Source organism: Ischnura elegans, chromosome 1 (genome assembly GCF_921293095.1).
Source record: "Ischnura elegans chromosome 1, ioIscEleg1.1, whole genome shotgun sequence".
Lineage (NCBI taxonomy): Eukaryota > Metazoa > Arthropoda > Insecta > Odonata > Coenagrionidae > Ischnura > Ischnura elegans.
The window spans coordinates 169,807,061-169,826,797 of record NC_060246.1 but is presented as its reverse complement, the minus strand read 5'-3'; the positions used below and the strand labels follow the sequence as shown (position 1 = coordinate 169,826,797).

General features: G+C 39.7%; 1 protein-coding gene across 1 annotated transcript in view; it reads left to right on the top strand.

The window, feature by feature from the left end:
• The window catches only part of LOC124173423, a 169,845-nt gene that overhangs the window by 109,721 nt on the left and 40,387 nt on the right, over positions 1 to 19,737 (top strand). Inside the window, exon 7 of the mRNA XM_046552926.1 lies at positions 13,419 to 13,724. Coding sequence (XP_046408882.1) covers positions 13,419 to 13,724 — 306 coding nt within the window. The remainder of the gene's footprint in view (positions 1 to 13,418; positions 13,725 to 19,737) is intronic.

Below are 19,737 nucleotides of genomic sequence, written 5' to 3'. Positions count from 1 at the left end.
AAAGCAGTTCATGAAATAAAAATTATACGCATTCAGCTGTTGGCTATTTGCGTTATTAGCTGTAAAAAAAAATGTTTTTAGGTCCAAGTCTGTTGCATACACTAGGCCCATTCAGGGGGCAGGTTGACACGACCCCAGACCGACGCTTGACTGATGCTCAAAATCGTGCAAGAAAAGCCCCAATGAAGCAGCATTCGCATTAAATGACTTAAGGCGCGCCAGTTTTAGTATCTCTGTTTGGAAAAAATGCACTGCGTAAACGTACTGCATGCGTAAACGTACTGCATGCGTAAACGAACCACGGTGAGCCCTACACATTCGGGTTTAATGTCTTGCGTCAAGCACCTTCTGAGAAACAACAGTTTTTTTTTGTTATCAGGCGCAAGATGAAGCGGATGAAGCTAAATAAATATAGCGAAGCAAAGCAGTGACGCAGCGAGGGGAGGTTTTGGGGGATGCTTAGAGAATTTTTTATGAAAGATTTTGTTATTAATATTTGGGGGACGGATGACTAACAAACAAAACATATTTAAGTATTCACACAGCCACAAAACCCACTATTTTGAACCATTTATCTTAAAAAATGTCTGGGGGAAGTGCTCCCACACTTCCCGCTTACCTTAGCGAGTTTTCTATACCCTACAGACCCGTGGTATTAGCTGCGCCCAAAACCCCCTATCCTAGCTACGCACTTGAAACGAAGGAAGAAATACAGAGGATGGTTTATCGACTCGTGAACATAGCATGCTAAATTGACCATGAGAAAATCATGGGTTTTCATTAGCACATGAGCACAAACAACACAAAAACTGAAAGAATGACCATGCGATTTTTTAATCGTTATCACGAATGCAACACGAATTGTAAATTGAATACGTTTAAGCTCAAAACGGCATATGAGTGGATATCATGGAATCTACCGAATGAGGACTTCCTAACCTTTGAATTTTCCTTTGAGTAAAGTTGCGTGAATCACATTCATCACCAATTTTTTTAATGATCAAACACGTTCCGTTAGATAGTTATGGTTGGTTTAGGCTTCGAAAGATCATGAGCACAGAAACTACATTTTTCTGTAAATCGTGCCTTGGTAAGCCAGGTACGTCCAAGGACTTAAAATATTCAGATAGATAGTTGGTGATTTCGTCTTCGTTTGTTACACATTTAAAAGATTCGAATCCATGCAGAGTAAGAACTATTTGAATTTACCTCGTTTTAGTCATCCACATCTTCGTTCTTGCTCGCTAAATCAACCATCTTTGATTCTTTTGGTGATCAATCATATTCTGGAACTCTTTGTTGATGAGCTCACCTTCCGCTGAAACTAATTTGCAATCATTCCAAGGAAATGAGTTAAAACTACTCGATTCATCGACAGGAACACGGACATTACCGTTTGTCAACAATTGCTTGGAGATTTGTTTACAAACACGGTAGTGAAGTGTCAACTCGAGCTGGGCCACGGCTGGGCTTACAATCAGCTCGAATTAAATTTTAAAAATGTAATTTCAATTTAATTAATATTTTGAATATATTTAGTAATTAAAATATTATTGTTACTAAATTCAGTTATTAAAGTGGTAAAAACAAAACAAATTATTTAATTTGTAGTTTTGACCGACTTATCAATTGTTGTGTTACTATAATTCCTAAAAGCATGCCCATAGGAAAGAGATGAATTTTTTTGTGAAATTATCCTTTTTTAATGGCCTATATGTTAACCCCGCCTGAGACGAATCCAAAGAACCAAATCTCATTGAAATCGGCGCAGCCGTTCTCGAGTTATAAGTGTTCTAACTAACACGATTTTCGACTTTCTTTTATATATATATAGAAGATAATTTACTTAATAGGTACTTCAGTCACATCAGAAAGTGTGTTGAGTCATCTTCCGCGTAGACCTACGTAATTTATAAACTGAAAGTAGATTGGTTAAAGAATTATGGCGCGACTGTTATTTTACACGACCGGGCAAAATGCGCACTTTGCCCATGATATGTGCCTATATGATAACAAACTATTTTTGTTAAAGTTAATCTTTATTTGTTGGAATTAGTACATTTATAGGTGATACAGATATAAAGGTACACGGCAGGTCGCGCGGCGTAATTTATACTCCACTGGTGACGGGTTCATCTTGCTGATCTCAAAAATTAGCTACAATACTTTGAAACTTTGAAAACTTTGAAAACTCGCATTATAGGCAGTCAAAGTGCACTGTAGGAATACACGAGACCATTCTAGCCCAGAATGTACGTACAATGTTGAAATCCTTGGTTTTCAAAGACTGACGTATTTTATACGCTAGCGCGCCCGGTCCAGGGTTATCAACTTTTATTTCATCCTATATTTGTTCATTGAAATTATATTTCGGAATGGTTCTTTTAGCACTGCCCCTGAGGTAAACTGGTAGGTACTGAGTACAAGGTACTGAGGTAGGTACTGAGTAAGTAAACTCCCTTTGGAGTAATGTGAATTACAAGTGTTCGAGATATATGGCATTTTATATTCGTTTTGTGTTCTTATTAATTATATCTGTACGCATATTGTTGCTTGCCGTGAGCCTTTAATGGTATGTGCTCTTGCAAGAGTGGTTTTCATTTTTAATGTGAAAGTTGGTCAGTATAAGGAAAGAAAAAATTAACATTTTAGCGCCCACCAACCCTTGTAGTCGTCGTATCTCTGCGTTTGTAATGACACTGCTAAAATACCTAAACGCCATTATGATGATAAAAAATTGTCTCATGTCAATGATTACTGCAATTAAAATTAATGATAAACTTGACGCCGTATGATCACAATGAAGACAAAAAAATATAATGCAATGACGAAGTCTTGAACCCTAAACCTCCAGGTGAGAATCATACACGCTACCACTACCCCAACTAACTCATTTGTTTAACGATGATATTTTCAATATATATATATATATATATATATATATATAAATAATTTAAGTTAATGTCAGTACACACAGAGACACAAAAAAGAAACACTCACATTGGATAAATAAACTTGAAGCTATCGAAGCCCTTCCGGCTTCTTCGTCAGCTGAAGAATGAATGGTGAGGAAAGGAGAGGGTTGGAAAAAGGAAAAAGAGGGGTAAGGGGAGAGGTGTATGGGGAGGGGGGAGTTAGGTATAGGCCAGCACGGAAATAAGGCTAACATCCCATGATTCTAGTTGCGAAGGGCGAACGTTCCGGCCGGCGTGAATACATACTCAACGAATAAGACTTGCAGCAAACGTCTGAAATAGGTTTATTAGTTTGACTCAGTTCTTACAAAAAAATTGTTGGCATGATAAACGGCACTGTGCCAAAATATACCCAGCGAAAAATAAATACCATCATCTATTTATTAAAGATTCAATGTGCTATTCGCACCACTCTTTCCAAACTTGAAGTTGACACGTAAATGAATATTAATATATTACGCAATGTTGAAGTCATTTACTCAATAGAGAAGCATCCACATATATATTCTGAAGATAATTTATGACAGCAAAAAACGGATACCCTCAAATTCAGTAATTTTTCTATGCAATAATAGTGGTAGAACTAAACGGCGTAGAAGCTGCCTTCTGCTACTGCCTTGTGACGTCACGGCCAATATTCAACATGGACACCCGTTTTAGCGGCCTTTGAATTTTTCCATATTTCGGACGGTCATCTCGAATCAAGTATTCACTATTAGGTTTTAAACTGTGGTTTTACGACATTATGTTATTCTGAACTCTAATTTAAAAAATGTCTTTGGTGCATTTGAAACACTAGTGTACTTCCCTATTGGTACATATTTGGTATAGCCTTATCCCATGTCCTTCTGTCAAAACGAAGTAAATTTGACGTATTCCTTAAGTATTAAATTTGAAATATAATTTAATAATTACTAATCGATAAATTATGCAACTATAACAAAGAATGTTTGCCAAAAAATCAATTTCTGAATTTAAAAGATGTAATGTATAAAGATAATAGCAATTAGAGTGTTAGTGGCTGATTATTTTTCCCTGTTTCTTTCAAAAATTACCTTGGAAAATATATCCAGCAAAAATTGGACTATTTTTAATTTTGGTTATTTTCAGTGCGTAATCAACGACAAAAATATCTTGACTCCTATGCCGGCTTGTCGGTAGTGGAACTAAATTAAAGATCCGACAATTCGCCTGTTTTATGCAATGTCGCACAGTGGTCCCAAATCGAAAAAGCATGCCAAAATTAATTAAGTACGCCGTTATTATTATGTATACATTTGACCTAAAGGTCTATTCCCATTTTTTTAATCTGCTAATTCTGGATTTATTGCTATTTTTTTAAGTATCCGCAGTACTTTTATTGGTATTTCACATTTTGTTTAAACTAGAGATGGGTCGATCATCAACTAGAGATGGGTCGGCAGATTTCTCGAACTCGAATATCGAATTCAAATATTAAATAATTGCTGGAATATTCGAATACCTCGAATACTAACCTATGAATGCGGGAAGTTTGGCTTGGTTGCCTATGCAGCAGGAAACCCAAGATTTTGGCGCGTAATTCTGTAAAGGATTCAAACAGTAATTTAGCTGATAGATGGAATATTTTAATTTTATGGAAGAAATATGGGTATATAGTTGATTCAACTAACATCTCTCTCAAATATCCTAAGGGGACACACCACCTCACGAAAAAATGATTGCATGTCGTCTCGGCATTTACACTGCTACGATGGATTTCTGTCTGATGTACATAGAGGTCTTATCTACCAAACGCCATTTCAGCGGCACGCCCATCTCATACTCGGCTTCATCGAACTTATTATTTTCAACGGGTAGCTCGCTTTACTCCCACTCCTGCTGTCAAGTGCTAGCGGACAATCCGAGGCGTTTTTCAAAATTCACGCGCTTCTCCACCGGATTTTCTTCAATTATTTTCAGGCCTTCTTTCGAAGTTCTCACGAGATAGCTGATGAATTCGAATAGGGTGGTTTCCTTCATCAAAGAAAACGAAAGGCATTGATTGCGATTCGTTACCCACCATTAGTGTATTCATAATATACAAATTATTTTGTTTTAGAAATACCGGGTTAGACGAATGTCAATGGTCCATTTTTATCCTCATTTGAAAAGGGCCAGATTGGCGCCCATGCGATGCCACTCCACGTGACGTCACAGGGACCTAGTTTCTATACGAGAAGATAGGAGTTATACGTCGTCTGAGGTTACCATTGCATGCATGAGGCGCAGAGCTCAGGGAAACATGTCTTAACAATCACTTATTAAAACTGGCTAAGGTCGGAAAGTTTTCCTCGTTTGATAAGTTATTAATAATCCTTATTTAAGCCAAGCGCTACCAGCCAGCAGGGTACTAGGCTAGCCGCTAGCAGCCTGCGTCGTATCAGCGCTAAGCCTCGCCTCAAGGTCACCTCGCAGGGCGGGAGGGGGAACCAGAAATACGTCACGCGGAGAGACTTCCCGACATTCATACTTAAGCGTCGCGTTTTCGCGCGCTTGAAAATTTTCACTTTTCATTTAATCGCGAAAAATAGATATCGTCATTTAAAAATCTAAAAGCGTGAAATACATACTCCAGGAGTAATAATCTTTCGATTTAGGCAATACAAAAATAATAGGAAACCACCCTATTGTTAACAGGGAGAAACCAAATATCCTGAGAAAATATCCCTTCGCCTGTGACGGTGGCAATAGAGATTTATAGGATAACTCAGAAATTGTAACTTGATATATGTTTTCGGAAAAAAATACCGCATCAAATTCCGAGAAGCTCAGCCGAGAGGATATCGAGTTTCGCCAGAATGATAAGTCTCCGTCATATTTTGACATTTATTTCCTTGCATAAAATGCTTAAATAAAGTCAGTAATACGTCGCGTTTGGTCTTATTCTTTTTTTAATTACGCGCACATTACTAATATTTCAATCTAATGAAGATGTAATATCATTTGCCGAAAGTCATTGTTAGACATCTTTTGGGCTAATAGATGACTCGTGCAGCAGTTGCCAGAAATGGGAAACTTCGAAGCAGGTAGGCAGAAAAAGGTCAGTGGGGGAGAAAGAGATATGGGTAAAAAAAACGATTCTATTATTCTCCTGTTACTTGATTTTTCTTTTGAAGCTTTTGATTTAGGTTCTTCGTAATACGACCCCTGCGCTAGCTGGTGCCTTTTGTTTGAATGCGGAGAAGAGAAAAGCTTCGGAGGAGGGGCCGAGGGTTGACGGATGGAGGGGGAAGCGGATTTTGGGAATTGTGCGACGTAGTTACTATCCCACGGCACTGAGGTTCTCCTGGCGCGGAAAACCGGGGATTTTCGGATTTTTTCACCCGATCATTCTCGGTTCCCCGCGTCGAACTCTTTTCACCGCTTTAATCCGCGAATTTGATGTAGTTCGTCAACTTGCCAATAACGGCGCTGCATGCACAAAACGACTTCAGTTCTTTACGTAGGCTGCATTTTCCGGGTTTCACCGCGTCGTGGTTGCGTTGGGGACAACAGTTTCTCCTGCATTCCAGCAGGCGTCTTCAGGTCGAAGTGATTATGCCGTTTTCAATATCAATTTCAAAATGTGTTTATCTCCATCCTGCAAGTTTTACATGAATATTTACATAGTGAGATAGAGTATTATAATACATATATACAGTAGGTCCCCGTTATAGGAATATTTCCTCTTCAGGGCATGTCATAATTTGTTATTATTTATACATTATTTGTGAGCATGTAGCAGATATGGCAAAAATCAAAATCTGGAACTCTTTTCTTCCGGGATGGTCCGACATTTGTCCGAGACATGAGGGAAACCCCACGTAGACCGCCGCGCCGTGTAATGTTGGTGTTGTTGATGTTCTCGCGGTGATGTTGGTCGTCGTTATCTCGGTGTCCTTGGTTTGCTGGTGCGTCCGATATTGGAGTAATGGCTGTAGTGCTGCAATGTCAGAGTGTGAATTAATATACAATATAGTACAACCTTCAAATTAGCACAAGTTTTTGTACTATTTACAACCAACAATGTTTGTCACTACGATATTTACATATTTATATACATATTAACTTATTTTACTGAGCAGAAGTTGCATTACGTCATATGAGATTTTCTTCGTCATGTTATTCAGGAAGTATTTACATTTTTATGTATACATTCTAGAAGAAAGATTTAGGAAGACAGGGTTTCAATGTGCCTTACGGGCAGAAAGGAAGGTCGTATGTCAGATTTGAATTATAATATTAATTATTAATAGTTAATTATTAAATGCAGGTGAAGGTGAAAGCATGCAATATTGCAGTCGAAAGGCCTGAGTGACAACTTCGAGTTTTACATGCGAAAGGCAAGAGTAAGGAGATACTTGAAATCGTAAAATGCAATTAAATGGCCAAATCTTAGAACTTACTCAAATGATTATTGATTTTAAGTTCAAGGTTAATATTGCTGTGAATATTCATTCCTCAAAATTAGAAATTTGTATAGTTATTATTCAATTTTAGTGAATTTAAATTGGAGTTAAGGTTTTCTGCTTAATTTGCACTGATTCTGATTAATTTTAAAATATTGGAATGGAGGGTCTGGGGGGGGGGGGGGGCACGTGCCCCCCCCCCCCCCCCCAGACCCTCAAAAATATGCATGATTTTTAATATGGTCCCATTATCATTGCGTTCGTTTTGTATTACGAGGTATCCTTGTGCCCCACCCAGAACAAAATCCTGGATACGGCCTTGCTTGTGCCCCTCCCAGAAAAAAATCCTGGATCCGCCCCTGACTCTCATCAGTGTTGTCGGCTGGCCGTCCCTCCTTGCGATGATCCTCGTCACCTTGGCTTTGTCAGTCGACAACAGTCCCACGCCCTCCTGGATCTCTGCTTCCGCGGTGGACGCCTCGCACCACAACTGAAAAAGAAGCAGACAGTTTCTTATTAGTGGCCGCCGGCATGGCGGCCCGGCGCCGCACTACTGCAGTGCATGGCCCGCCAAGTAGGTGGTCAAGCTTCACCCTTTCGTCTGTCTTCTCGAACAGATAGCCAAACGAGCTGGGATGCGGAGCCGGGCCTTCCTATCTGCCGAGAAGACAGACACATCTGCAATGGTCCTGAGGGGAGGGAAAGCAAACATTAGCGCCTGAAAAAAGATTTTTGGGTGACGTTGGCCGGAAGATTGCCAATGAACACCGAAGTGTCCTTGGCGTAGCTCTTCGGCGCTGCGGTTGAACTAGAGTGAGAGATGTCGGGTAGGGGATTGGTCAAAGGATAGGGTGGGAAAGGAGCCCGATTCGGACACAGATCCTGCACGGGAGGAGGCTCGGGAAGACAGAGGGGTTGGTTCGACAATGGCCCCCGAAGGGCCGGCGACGGAGCTGGTGGCGGTGGTGGTGGTTGGCGTGGTGGCTGCGGCAGGAGCAGGGTTGGCGGGCCTCTTATTGATGACTCCGGTCACAATGGCTTTCTTCTTCCGCTGGACTTTCATCCAAGACACGCCGTCGTAAGGGTCCTTAGATGCCTTACTCCAGTCGTGCCCCGAACTATTCATCGCGCTTGTCCCTGGTGGTGTTGGCTTCCTTCCTTCCAAGGCTGCTAGGCTGCTCTTCCTATCGTCCTTACTTCTGTTCTTGATTATGCCGTGTTTTGGCCGCCGTTATATAGGCAGCCCAGTGGTGTTGGTTCTCCCTGATTGGTCACCTTGCGGCCAATAGCATAGTGGTATGGGGCGAAGAGTCTCTTCCACGTACTGTGGAGTTGGTAGCTATCCTCTCAATTGAAATTATGAGGATTCATTCATTCTTTTTCACTCATTCTTTTTGTGGAATGGCCATTACTACGAACAGAGTGATGACGCTGCTATGGGATCTCCACTGTCCCCTGTGATTGCCAATCTGTTCATGGAGGAATTTGAGAATTCGGTGCTGACTTCTTACAAAAAGAAACCTACCCTCTGGATCCAATACGTGGGCGACACATTTGTTGTCTGGCCACATGGAGAGCAAGAACTGGAGAATTTTCTACGACACCTCAACAACCAGCATGATTCAATCAAGTTCACCATGGAAGTGGAAAAGGACAGCTGCCTACCATTTCTAGGCGTACTGGTGACGAAGGAACCTAATGGAAAACTCGGCCACGGAGTCTACCCAAAGGCGACACATTCGAACCGATACTTGCACGCCTCCTCACACCACCACCCTACTCAGAAGGCAGCTCTAATCTCGACATTAGTGCACAGAGTCTCACTTCCCTCGGAAAAATGACTTTTGTTGACAGCCCTGGCCAGCAATGGATACCACAGTAACGTAGTCCTTAAAAGGACCGCAAAAATAGAAGGGAAACTGAAAACTAAGACACCAAGTCCGAAAACGGAGAAGTCCAAGGCAGCGGGTTATGCTACAATCCCCTATGTGGCAGGCACCAGTGAAAAAAATCGTGATACTCATCAAAAAATTCAACTTTACAACACGCTTCAACTGTGTTAAGAAGACTGGAGAACTTCTTCCGACTCCTAAGGACCGTATCTCACCTCACGCCTACGAAGGAGTTTATGAAATTGAATGCAGTTGCGGTATGTCATACATCGGACAGACCGGGAGAGCTGTGAAGTGCCGCATTCAAGAACATAGAAGAGCGGTAAAAAAGAAACAATTCCATCTGTCGGCTGTGGCTGAGCATACTCTGACTGAACCAGGACACGACATCAACTGGGAAGAAACAAAAGTTATTGCCAGAGAATCCCGATATTTTCCGAGGATCATCCGAGAGGCGATTGAAATATCTATACCTACATCCTCATAATTTCAATCGAGAGGATAGCTACCAACTCCACAGTACGTGGAAGAGACTCTTCGCCCCATACCACTATGCTATTGGCCGCAAGGCGACCATGCAGATAAACACAATAATAAAAAACAAAAAAAGATAAAATAATATAATAAAAAATATATATATAATAAAAAATAAATAAAATACAAATAAAAAATAATAAATAAAAAATTAAAAAATAAATAATAATAATAATAAATATATTTTTAAAAATCCATTTATTAATACTTTTCTCAACTGTGTGAACTTTTAATATTTCCAAACTCTTTTATGTATAATCCATATTTTTAGTAGTATGTAAGTTTCTGCTAACACAAACACCGCACTACACCGACAACATAAACACCTGCACAAAATATATTGTAATGTCCACTGGCTGGTTGGGGTAATTGAATTTACCGGAACAGCTGATACGCACCTGCGGCGCGTCAATCATGTGAACTTAAAACGTCGACCTGAAGACGCCTGCTGGAATGCAGGAGAAACTGTTGTCCCCAACGCAACCACGACGCAGTGAAACCCGAAAAATGCAGCCTACATTACCAGCACACCACAGAAGCCTTAGCACCAACTTGAGTTCTTTACATTTTTCCGAGTCCACTACCAACGACGTGCGTGCGACAGTGCATGGCGCGAAATTCAAAGTATTCGGGAGTGTACCTTTAGCATAATTATTCGAGACCTCGAATATCGAATACTGTCTAGTATTCGAGTATTCGCGGATACTATTCGCACATTTCTAGTTTAAACAATTAAACTGCATTGTTTATTTTTGGACATTCTTTCAGCAACTGATTTTGAATGTACCAATGAAACATTTTTTACTTTCCCATATGTTTGATCATATATGATACAAAAAAATAAGTTAATTTTAACATATGCTGTTAAAGTTATTTTTTGTCTGTTTTCTTTTAAAAAATTTACAAAAATTAACAACATTTGTTCTGTTTTAAATGGATTGGACCGCTATAAGTAGTGGTGGTGGCACCAGCTCTTTCTTTCATGTCCCGTGTGGCACTCATTTTGATGCTAAATCTGGAAAATCATACTCACAAACGGAACCATGGATTTTATGAAAATATGGTGACGCCTCCCTGAAAGCGGGTAAATAGCAATCCGCTGTGATATTACTGCCATTATTAGTGAATCCATGTTACGAAAGCTTTTTTTTTCATCTTCTTTTATCCAAATTTATATTTATTCTACTTTGAAGCGACGTAAAAAAGTAAACATCATGCTTCATTTGGAGAAATGGGAATGTATAACACGTTAATTGAAATCTGCCTTTCATGTAGCCAAGTTAAGGAGAGCTTCACTGTCTTAAGGGTGTGGAACGTGCTGCCTGAAGACACCACTGCTGACACTATTCGATATTGTATTCATCCAAGCTTTATTATGGACTACATCCATTTTTGATGTAATATTTGCAAAAGGTGAATCTGCACTCCCGTCTAACGAATATTTTGTGCATGGCCTTAAATTATGCCAATTAAATACTAAACATGACTAATATTGGGGTTTTTGGAACGCATATTTTGACAATGCATGAATCGATGAAGATGATTTGTTGGACAAATTCAATGAATTATCTTTTATTTACCATAAGAAAGTGCCAGCATGCACTCTATTAGTGATGAAACACTTCAAATTCAATAGCAACCACTAGGCCATGAACGTGCAATACGAATATCGTCTTTCTCTCCCGTACCCTGCCCCCCCTCTCCACCTTTTTCTTTTGCCTCGATCACTCGACAGCCTCCCTTCCCAGAATACAGGTAGCGTCTTTGCCTGAAAAAGGTCTGCCTTTCCCCCCACCTTTGCCCACATTACTTTGTGTTTTATTTTGCAAGTGAAGGGGACCATGGGCACCTGATGGCGGAATTTTAGGAAAATGTTTTCTGAAGCTGAAGCGCTTGGGAATATCACTCATAGTGTTTTGGAAGGAGCTGCCGAGGTAGGGTAATCATGCCAGTGATCTCCAGCACCTGGAAAGAATGTGTGGAAAAGATAATTTGCCCTTAATTACATTCCAGTTATCTCCATTAATAACCCATAAAACTTAGTTCACGATGCTGGCTGCATATACTTTGTCTTCTCTATCAAATTTTACAGACAAATACACCAGCGTACCTCAGAGACGAATTTCAAACACTTAGTGGAGTACAAGACTCAAATACGAGGGGAAATGAAAAACTCGTTATACCTCACCACCGGACTGTCAGATTAAATAAATCATTCATTGTTACTGCATGCCGCGAATGGAACGACATTGACCTACCGCACCACGTGAATCATCATCACTCGCCTCCTTCAAAAATGCTTATCTCCTCCGGTTTCATCTAATTTTCTTTTTCTTTACAGGAACTGGGTGGCATTTTCCATGAAACTTATTGTAATTATAGATACTCAGGTTTACATTAGCTCTCTCAGTAGGTTTTCACAGGTTTTTCACGCCCCCTTCTTGTGTGGACATTTTTTCCAATGAGGACGACAGTCAATATCCTTAGGTTTTTCCCACGTTCACTAACATCTTTTTACACTTGGTCAATGGTAACTTTGTTGACGTATAATTTTATTGTTGATTGAAAATGGAACTTCTATTTCTTTTTATGTAATTTCTCTGCATGTAATTTCATTAGCAACTTGACAGTGTATTTAACTGCATATATTTCATGTTTGACGAGGGGTTAGATGGAAGATGGGACTTTCTAGTCCCAATATCACCCAATAAAGATGCTTATTATTATTATATAGAATTCAATGTGTTTCGATGTAACTCAACCCAGCAATTTCTCCATTTCAGAGTGCTATTGGTATCAAACTTTACAGAGTCAGCTTAATTTTTTTCAATACGTCTTCTCGGTACTAGGCATAAAATTGCTGGGGCACCTATGTACGCATGTTGAGTGGACTATTGGCTGACAATGTTAATCGACGCTTCTTCATTAGTGCTGCAGTGGAGTCAGTGGTGGAATAAGTGGTGATTCCACCATTTTCCCCTTAAAAATAGAAAATATGGTAATATTTAAGGAGGCTCAATCTCCAATCTAAGTTTTCATTCTACTTTGAAAACTAAAAATGCTTTTTGAAATAATTGATGAATGTCTAAAAATGCACTTGTCCACTCACATCAGGGAATGCTTTTGCATTGAGGTGTGGAGGTGTTGCATTCCACAAAGGTGCCAAGGAAAACAATGGAATACCCTCCTCTTCCTCCCATTATCATAATTTACACTCGGGGTCAGCATGTTATTTGAATCTATATTAAGTCTTTCTAACTAACCTGGTGGACCAGTATCCTAAGGGAGTGCTATGATCTTGGGCATTAATGTAGTGTGAATCTTGAGGACTATAAAAGCCTTGGACAAGAAGAATTTGGAGTCTACTTTTTTGGGAGAGATATCGTGGAACAATGTAGTGAAAAGATACTCAAGGATATTGTACTGTCCCCTTAATTTTAATTTCAAAACTCGGCAGCAATGTGTGCTTGCTGGCTGATCTTCAGATGATGATAGCAAGTCAGTTGAAACACGTGTTGAAATATTTGAAATTAAAATTAATTAGAAAGAAGAAGTAGTTCGTGCATTCATCGTGCCGCAAATCTAAAACGTTTGTATTTCCCTTCCAGTGGAGTGGAGCTGTTCTGAGGATTTTTCATCTGTGAGTGGAGAGAGGGAAGTCCTTCGTGGGACGGGAGGTGGGAGCAGTAGTTCTTCGCTGCCCAGTGGTAGATGGCCCCAGGGGGGTTGCTCGTACATCGGAGGCTTAGGTGCACCTGGCGAGAATGACGGCAGAGTGGCTTCTAGGTGGCCCTTGCAGTGCCACGTCACTGATCTTTGCCAAGGACAGCGCTACTACTTCCGAGTAGCGTGTGGTAATCTGAAGGGGTTTGGTCCATTCAAGATGTCAAGCCCTCCTTCAGTTGTTCCATCAAGTGAGTACAGCTGAAGGGTCGATTTTTCATTTATAATTAGCACAGTCTAAAATGCATTTTTAGATTCTTATTATGCACATACTTTCAACCAGAATTTCCAATTTAAGGTGCTGCATTTTTAAAGCCCTCTCACATAACATTTCTTTGACGTGTTCCTTGCTAGAACATACCTAATATAACCTCCGTGGACTTTTAGGCTCCGATAGTTGCGGGACTTCAAAACGACGGCAAAAGACATCAAGATAAGTCCTGCAACTAAGTCTGAAGGCCAACAGTCTACGAAGGTTATATGTCCAAGGAAGGAAATCTTCAAAGAAAAGAAGGTAGGGGGCCCTATAAAATCCTGCAAAGATTAAGAAACCATGATGCTTACAGAATGATGTGCACCTGCCATGCACCCAATGTAGGCTTTGTCATGTAACCATGTAATTGTGACTTTTCAAAGATCAATTTTGGTTTGCAGAGAGCCACGTGGGGTCAGGGCCTCCTCCTCGACGGGTGCAACCATAGATACAAATGGTTAGAAATCTCTATTGGGAGAGGGTGCCTATTGCATTCTACCACACACTTCTTATAGATGTCTCCATCAGCATCTCGGCCTCTGCAGGCTTTTCTGCCAATTTTAAAAAAAAAGCTTCATTTAGTGGGTTGAGAGGTGAAAGAGCAAGTGAGTTAAAGAAATGCCGGTCTGTGCTGATGCTGAAGTTAGTTGTTCCTTATGAAGGAAGTTTGAATGCTCTCAGTGTATGCTTTTAGGGCCATAAAAGTGGGACAGTGGCCAGCTGCAATGCGTGTGTTGATGTGGAGGTTTTAGGAACACCTGTGCAGCCACATCAGCAACGGGGAACTTGCATGGGCCGACGATTGCTATAACACTATTTTGAACTGGTAAAACAGATATATTAGCTCACAAAAATACCTTAAGTTTCTCCATTCATCATCAAAAGAAATAAAAATAATGACCTTGAAAATCGAGCAAAATTTCTCTTAGCCGACCACTGCGGGAAGACATCCGAGCGTTGCCGAGGCCAGGCGTGACATCATAGGTGCCTAAACAACCGTAGGGAGAGGAAATATACTGAGCGCATGCTGTAAACATTTTTTTGAGGGATTATTTAGCCACTCATCGTCACTTGTCCATGTGCAGCTATTCTTAGGTAAGTTTTCTAATGTGATTAAATGTTTATATTAATGTCTATGTTATGGATGATTCAATACCTACAATTACAAGGAGATGAGTATTGTTGTTTTTGTTGATCTTTCTAATAAATTCAGTGGTATCAAATGGTGATCGATGCGAGAGATATCTTTTTTATTTACTGGCCATCAGTCACAACATTTTCCTATGGCTATTGTGCCACGATTATTACTTGGGATATTAATAATGCGACATTGGGATGATGAAAACAAGCTTTTACCTCGTATATTTCAGTTATCAGAAAAATGGATGGTAACGTTGCCTCTCGTTCGAATAGTGTACCTGAAATTGATGCCACGACTCTCACGGAATTTGTTATGATAAATTATTGCTATACATCAGCAGAAAATCGCAATGTAAAAGAAACTTGTAATATTGGAGGATAGTGATCACTTTAAATATGCATAATTGCTTCAATTTTCTCAATTTATTCGCATGATCCATGCTTCGGTGCATTTTCTAACCCTGTACCACTCCGTTTATTCCAGTTTCATCTAGTTTTATGCTTAGGTGAAAACACTTGTTGCTTGACACGCTTGTAGATAATATTCAAGGGTTCTTCAGAAAGTATCTGCATCAAAGGTTTGTGGGTGGAAATAGGTATGTAGCTAGTGTTGGCCTAAGGAATTATATCCCAACACATCTTTAGATGCATCGACTATAATACATTTATGTTTCAACAGGGTCACCAGCCCCTACCTTTGTAACAAGGGAGTTTAATCCTTTCCCATACGAAGGCCGTGTTTCCACGGCTTGAATTTTCCGAAGCTTAAGGCCGAAGGCCGTGTTTTCACAGCTTTGAGGTCAAGCATGCCAAGCGGGTCCCAAGTGCCATTAGGGTCCCTGGGTGCGAGAGGTCCGACCCTTTCCTATTGTCCGTGTGGGGATTATCTCAGCCCATTCCCGCACTTAGTGTCCCACTCAAAGAAGGTGCTCATGGTCACTTATTTGTTTATAAGTTAGAATAACTAAAAACGTACATGTTGTATTTATTGACAATTAATGCCAAGAATTACATTCTGGATTTTCTGCTGATCGGTTCCAAATTTTAAACGGAACTCTAGCGTTCATATTAACCTGGAACCGCCCAAAATTTTTTTTTAAAGATTAATACTTGATATTATTAGGCAATGATAAGGACCTATTTTTTGCTACATTCTGAAAATATTTCATCGAACGAGTGAATAGTTTCCGAGATACAGGGTGTGACATAAATGTCACATTGGGCGGATCCGTTATCTTTTGGTGCAAATTATTATATCCCCTAATAAAACAAGGTTATTCATCATTTTTGCTACAGGGTTCATTTAAACTGTCAAAAATATTGGAAATACATATTTATTTCTAACAAAACATAGTTTATGTACATTTTTGGCAATTGTTTATATTTTACGGTTGTTAATAAAAATAAAAAATGAAATATTTTTTGTTTCTTTTTCCGCGGTTCATGATTTTTCCTTTTAAAAGCTTAATGTTTTAAATGAGCAAATTAGCTGGACTTTGCCAATGTTATTTCACAAATGTGAACATGCAAACAAAAATACACATGAGAAAAAATCATTTTAAAATTTATACAAAGCTTCCGTCAGGAGAGGTATAAAATTACAGAACCTTAAATTAACATAACTAATGGAATAATTGAAGATTATATAGAAATTATACTTTTACATGGCGATTAATTAAAACAATTGTTGTAACAACTGATGCAAAAATAAAACAATAAAATAAACAAAATAAAAAATAAATTTCCCAAACTTTGGAAAATGCATGTATTAAAATTACATACTTGTCATTTGAAAATATTTTCAAATAAGTGTAATATGACATAAATAAAATGAAATATGAATCATTGAACTCCACTGTGTACTACCTCGAGTGGTAAACAGAAAAGCAATACTTGCACAGTCCCACATTACATTTAACGCATTCAGTGCGGACGACAGAAGGGCAATATTCTCCTGCACAGCGACGTCGTCTTTTATTTGGTATTACCGAGACTAAGTGATCTTTACCATCGTAGCGTATGTTACTGGTTGCCTCCGATGAGAATGATGTTATGCGTCGGCTATACTTGGCTTCACATCGATATTTGGTGAGGTATGTTTGCACTATTGACCGCCTGAACTCTAACTGTGACAAACAGTGACCAGATTTTCGCTTTAGCTGCCAAGCATTGTGCACAGCTACATCCAACAGCCAAGAAAAAATACTCCACCACCATTTTTTCCCGCGAATAGAAATTCTAAAATCCGTAATATTTCGGTCCATGCGATCCGTGCCACCCATATTTTTATTATATTCCCAGAACATATTTGGCTGGGCCACTTTCTTTCTCCCCTTTTCTAGTCTGCAGTAACGCTCAACTTTTTTTATGGGGTGGATACCATGACAAGTCGATGCAATGGTGACTACAGAATTATCCACCCACTTTGCCACCACAACTTCATCCGCATCACTTTTAGAATACTCGTATGTGCCTCTATTAGACTTTTTATCCAATTTACTTCCTTTCAAAGGACAATCTTTGGGTAATCTATTCCAGTGGCGGCTCGTGAGTCAAATGCTAGGGGGGGCGCACTTCACCGGGGGGTCATAATTTTTTAATATTTCGTGTATTTTATTAAGTTTTTACGGCAATCTAGGAATTAAATTTTGTGATGCCATATGTTCCGTTTTTTTCAACAAAAATACCTAGTTTTCCTAATAATGCTTGATTAATAAATACTTAATGCAGAAGACTCTCGGTCATACGGATCGGCTTAGTCCGGACTCTGGATTATACTGATCAATGATCTTGAAGGATAAAAATATATTTGCTGCGATATTTTGCAAATACAGACGAAAATACGTAACTTTCGGTTTTAGCGCCTACATTCTTTGTGCGAATATGCCCGTAATTCACTTCTGTTGTTCGTTTTGCAATCATTATGCGTTATTTGTCAAATCTATACAATATTTGCAATGATTTATGTAGCAATGACACTTGTAACACCTGAGGAGGGAGGGGAGTGTCACTGACTTCCACTAGGCAACAATAACACTACTAGAATGCACGCGCTTTGCTATGGCAGATGTAAACTTTGATTGAGGTGTTCGCGTTGCTTCTTGAATACAATATGATTTAAAGTCAATAATTAAACACACAATTTTAACAAAATCTAAAATACTCACATTCCTTTAGTTATATTGCAGAAGTCCATCCTTCTTTCCTTTTGTCCAGCAAAGTGATCAATTACACGTAAACCAGCGCCGGACAACAATTTCTTTCCGATTGAACACATGGCAAAGGTACTAGTCTATAATAAACAAGGGACTTAATAAACAAGGGACGACACAAAATAGGCCGACGAAAAATACGATCAAAAAGAACAAGGTGGCTGGACACAGAATTGGGACAATTGTTCCCTATATTTCCCTAAATCAAAAACGAGCACTGTTGATTAATTAAAATTGTCTTCTTGAATGTACACACAGCACTAAGAAACTTCTTAATCGGCAATTACACACAGTTAACTCCTCGAAAATGATGTCTGAACTCATTTCACTCCGTTCTTTCCGAGAGTCTTGCCGTTACTATCATACTATAAGGACGACTCAAGGGAGATAGAAGTCGTGGTCCACTAATGCTGATTCAGCTGAGGGACGAATTTAAGGTCAGCAAAGGCATTCAAGCAAACAGAAGACGTCACGGACCATCTCCTTGAGTCTAAGATTCATATGTGGTAAACACACGAAACGCCAACGGGTCGCACTTGGAATAACCATGTCTTCGAAATAATTGCCATGATATAATAGAAAATAAATTCTAGATCGTAAAAGAAGACGACTCTGAGCCACAGATGGGAGCTGTAAGGATCTCCGCACCATGATATGAACTCTTCGAAGCCACTTAAATCAGACCCAAGTGGACATTTTCCGTCAGACAGCTACCGCTCTGCCGCTGAGGAATTAGGTGAACATGAACTAATAGAACAAGGACGGCTAGAAAAATGATGAATCTACACACAAAAGGTGCAATGTACGCGGCACTTCTTGGCATTCATTGAATAACTCTATTTAAAGTCACGTTTTACGGGTTAAATCATGTTCAATCCTTCACCCTATCACGCACGCACCTATTTCTTAAATTATAAATCAGTGGGGAATGTTAACTGATTTTTCCCAATACTGCAGGCCTTTTGATAAATTCATCTGAAAAATAGGTTCCGCATTTCTAATCATCGGGAAGATATGAATACATTGTTAAGGCCTAAATATTATAATATTAGTTTCCCCAAGGTTCTTGAAATTCGTAATCATAACAGAACTGTGGCAAATACTCGAGAATAGTTTTCCTACGTCAATACGGCCTTTAACTGGTTGGATTTTATGTGCTCCGGAATTCAAACACCCAAAAACGCAAGCATAATGAGATAATTTATTTTCTGTAGCAATACCTACCAGTAATTAAAAATTAAAATCGTATAGCTACACCCAGTACAGCGACCATTCTGATTCCGTACGTCCCTTTTCTGTGGCAGCACCAAGTAGACGCCAGATTATACGCCCGCCGGCCTGCGCAGCGATGTCAACTCACACGTCGCTCTGCGCATTCTCGGACGACGTCCCAAGACTTCCATAAGACACAACGTTAGACGCGTCATAGCACCAGCGGCCCCCACCACTACCACTCTCCATATAACTGCATGGGGATGGATTGGGACGTTCTGGCCAGCGCCCCACGGCTACAAATACGAACTTCTCGCGCTATTTCTTTTCGTGTTTTTCCTACACTTTCGATGTATGCGACTGAAAAAACACTCTGATTAATTAGAT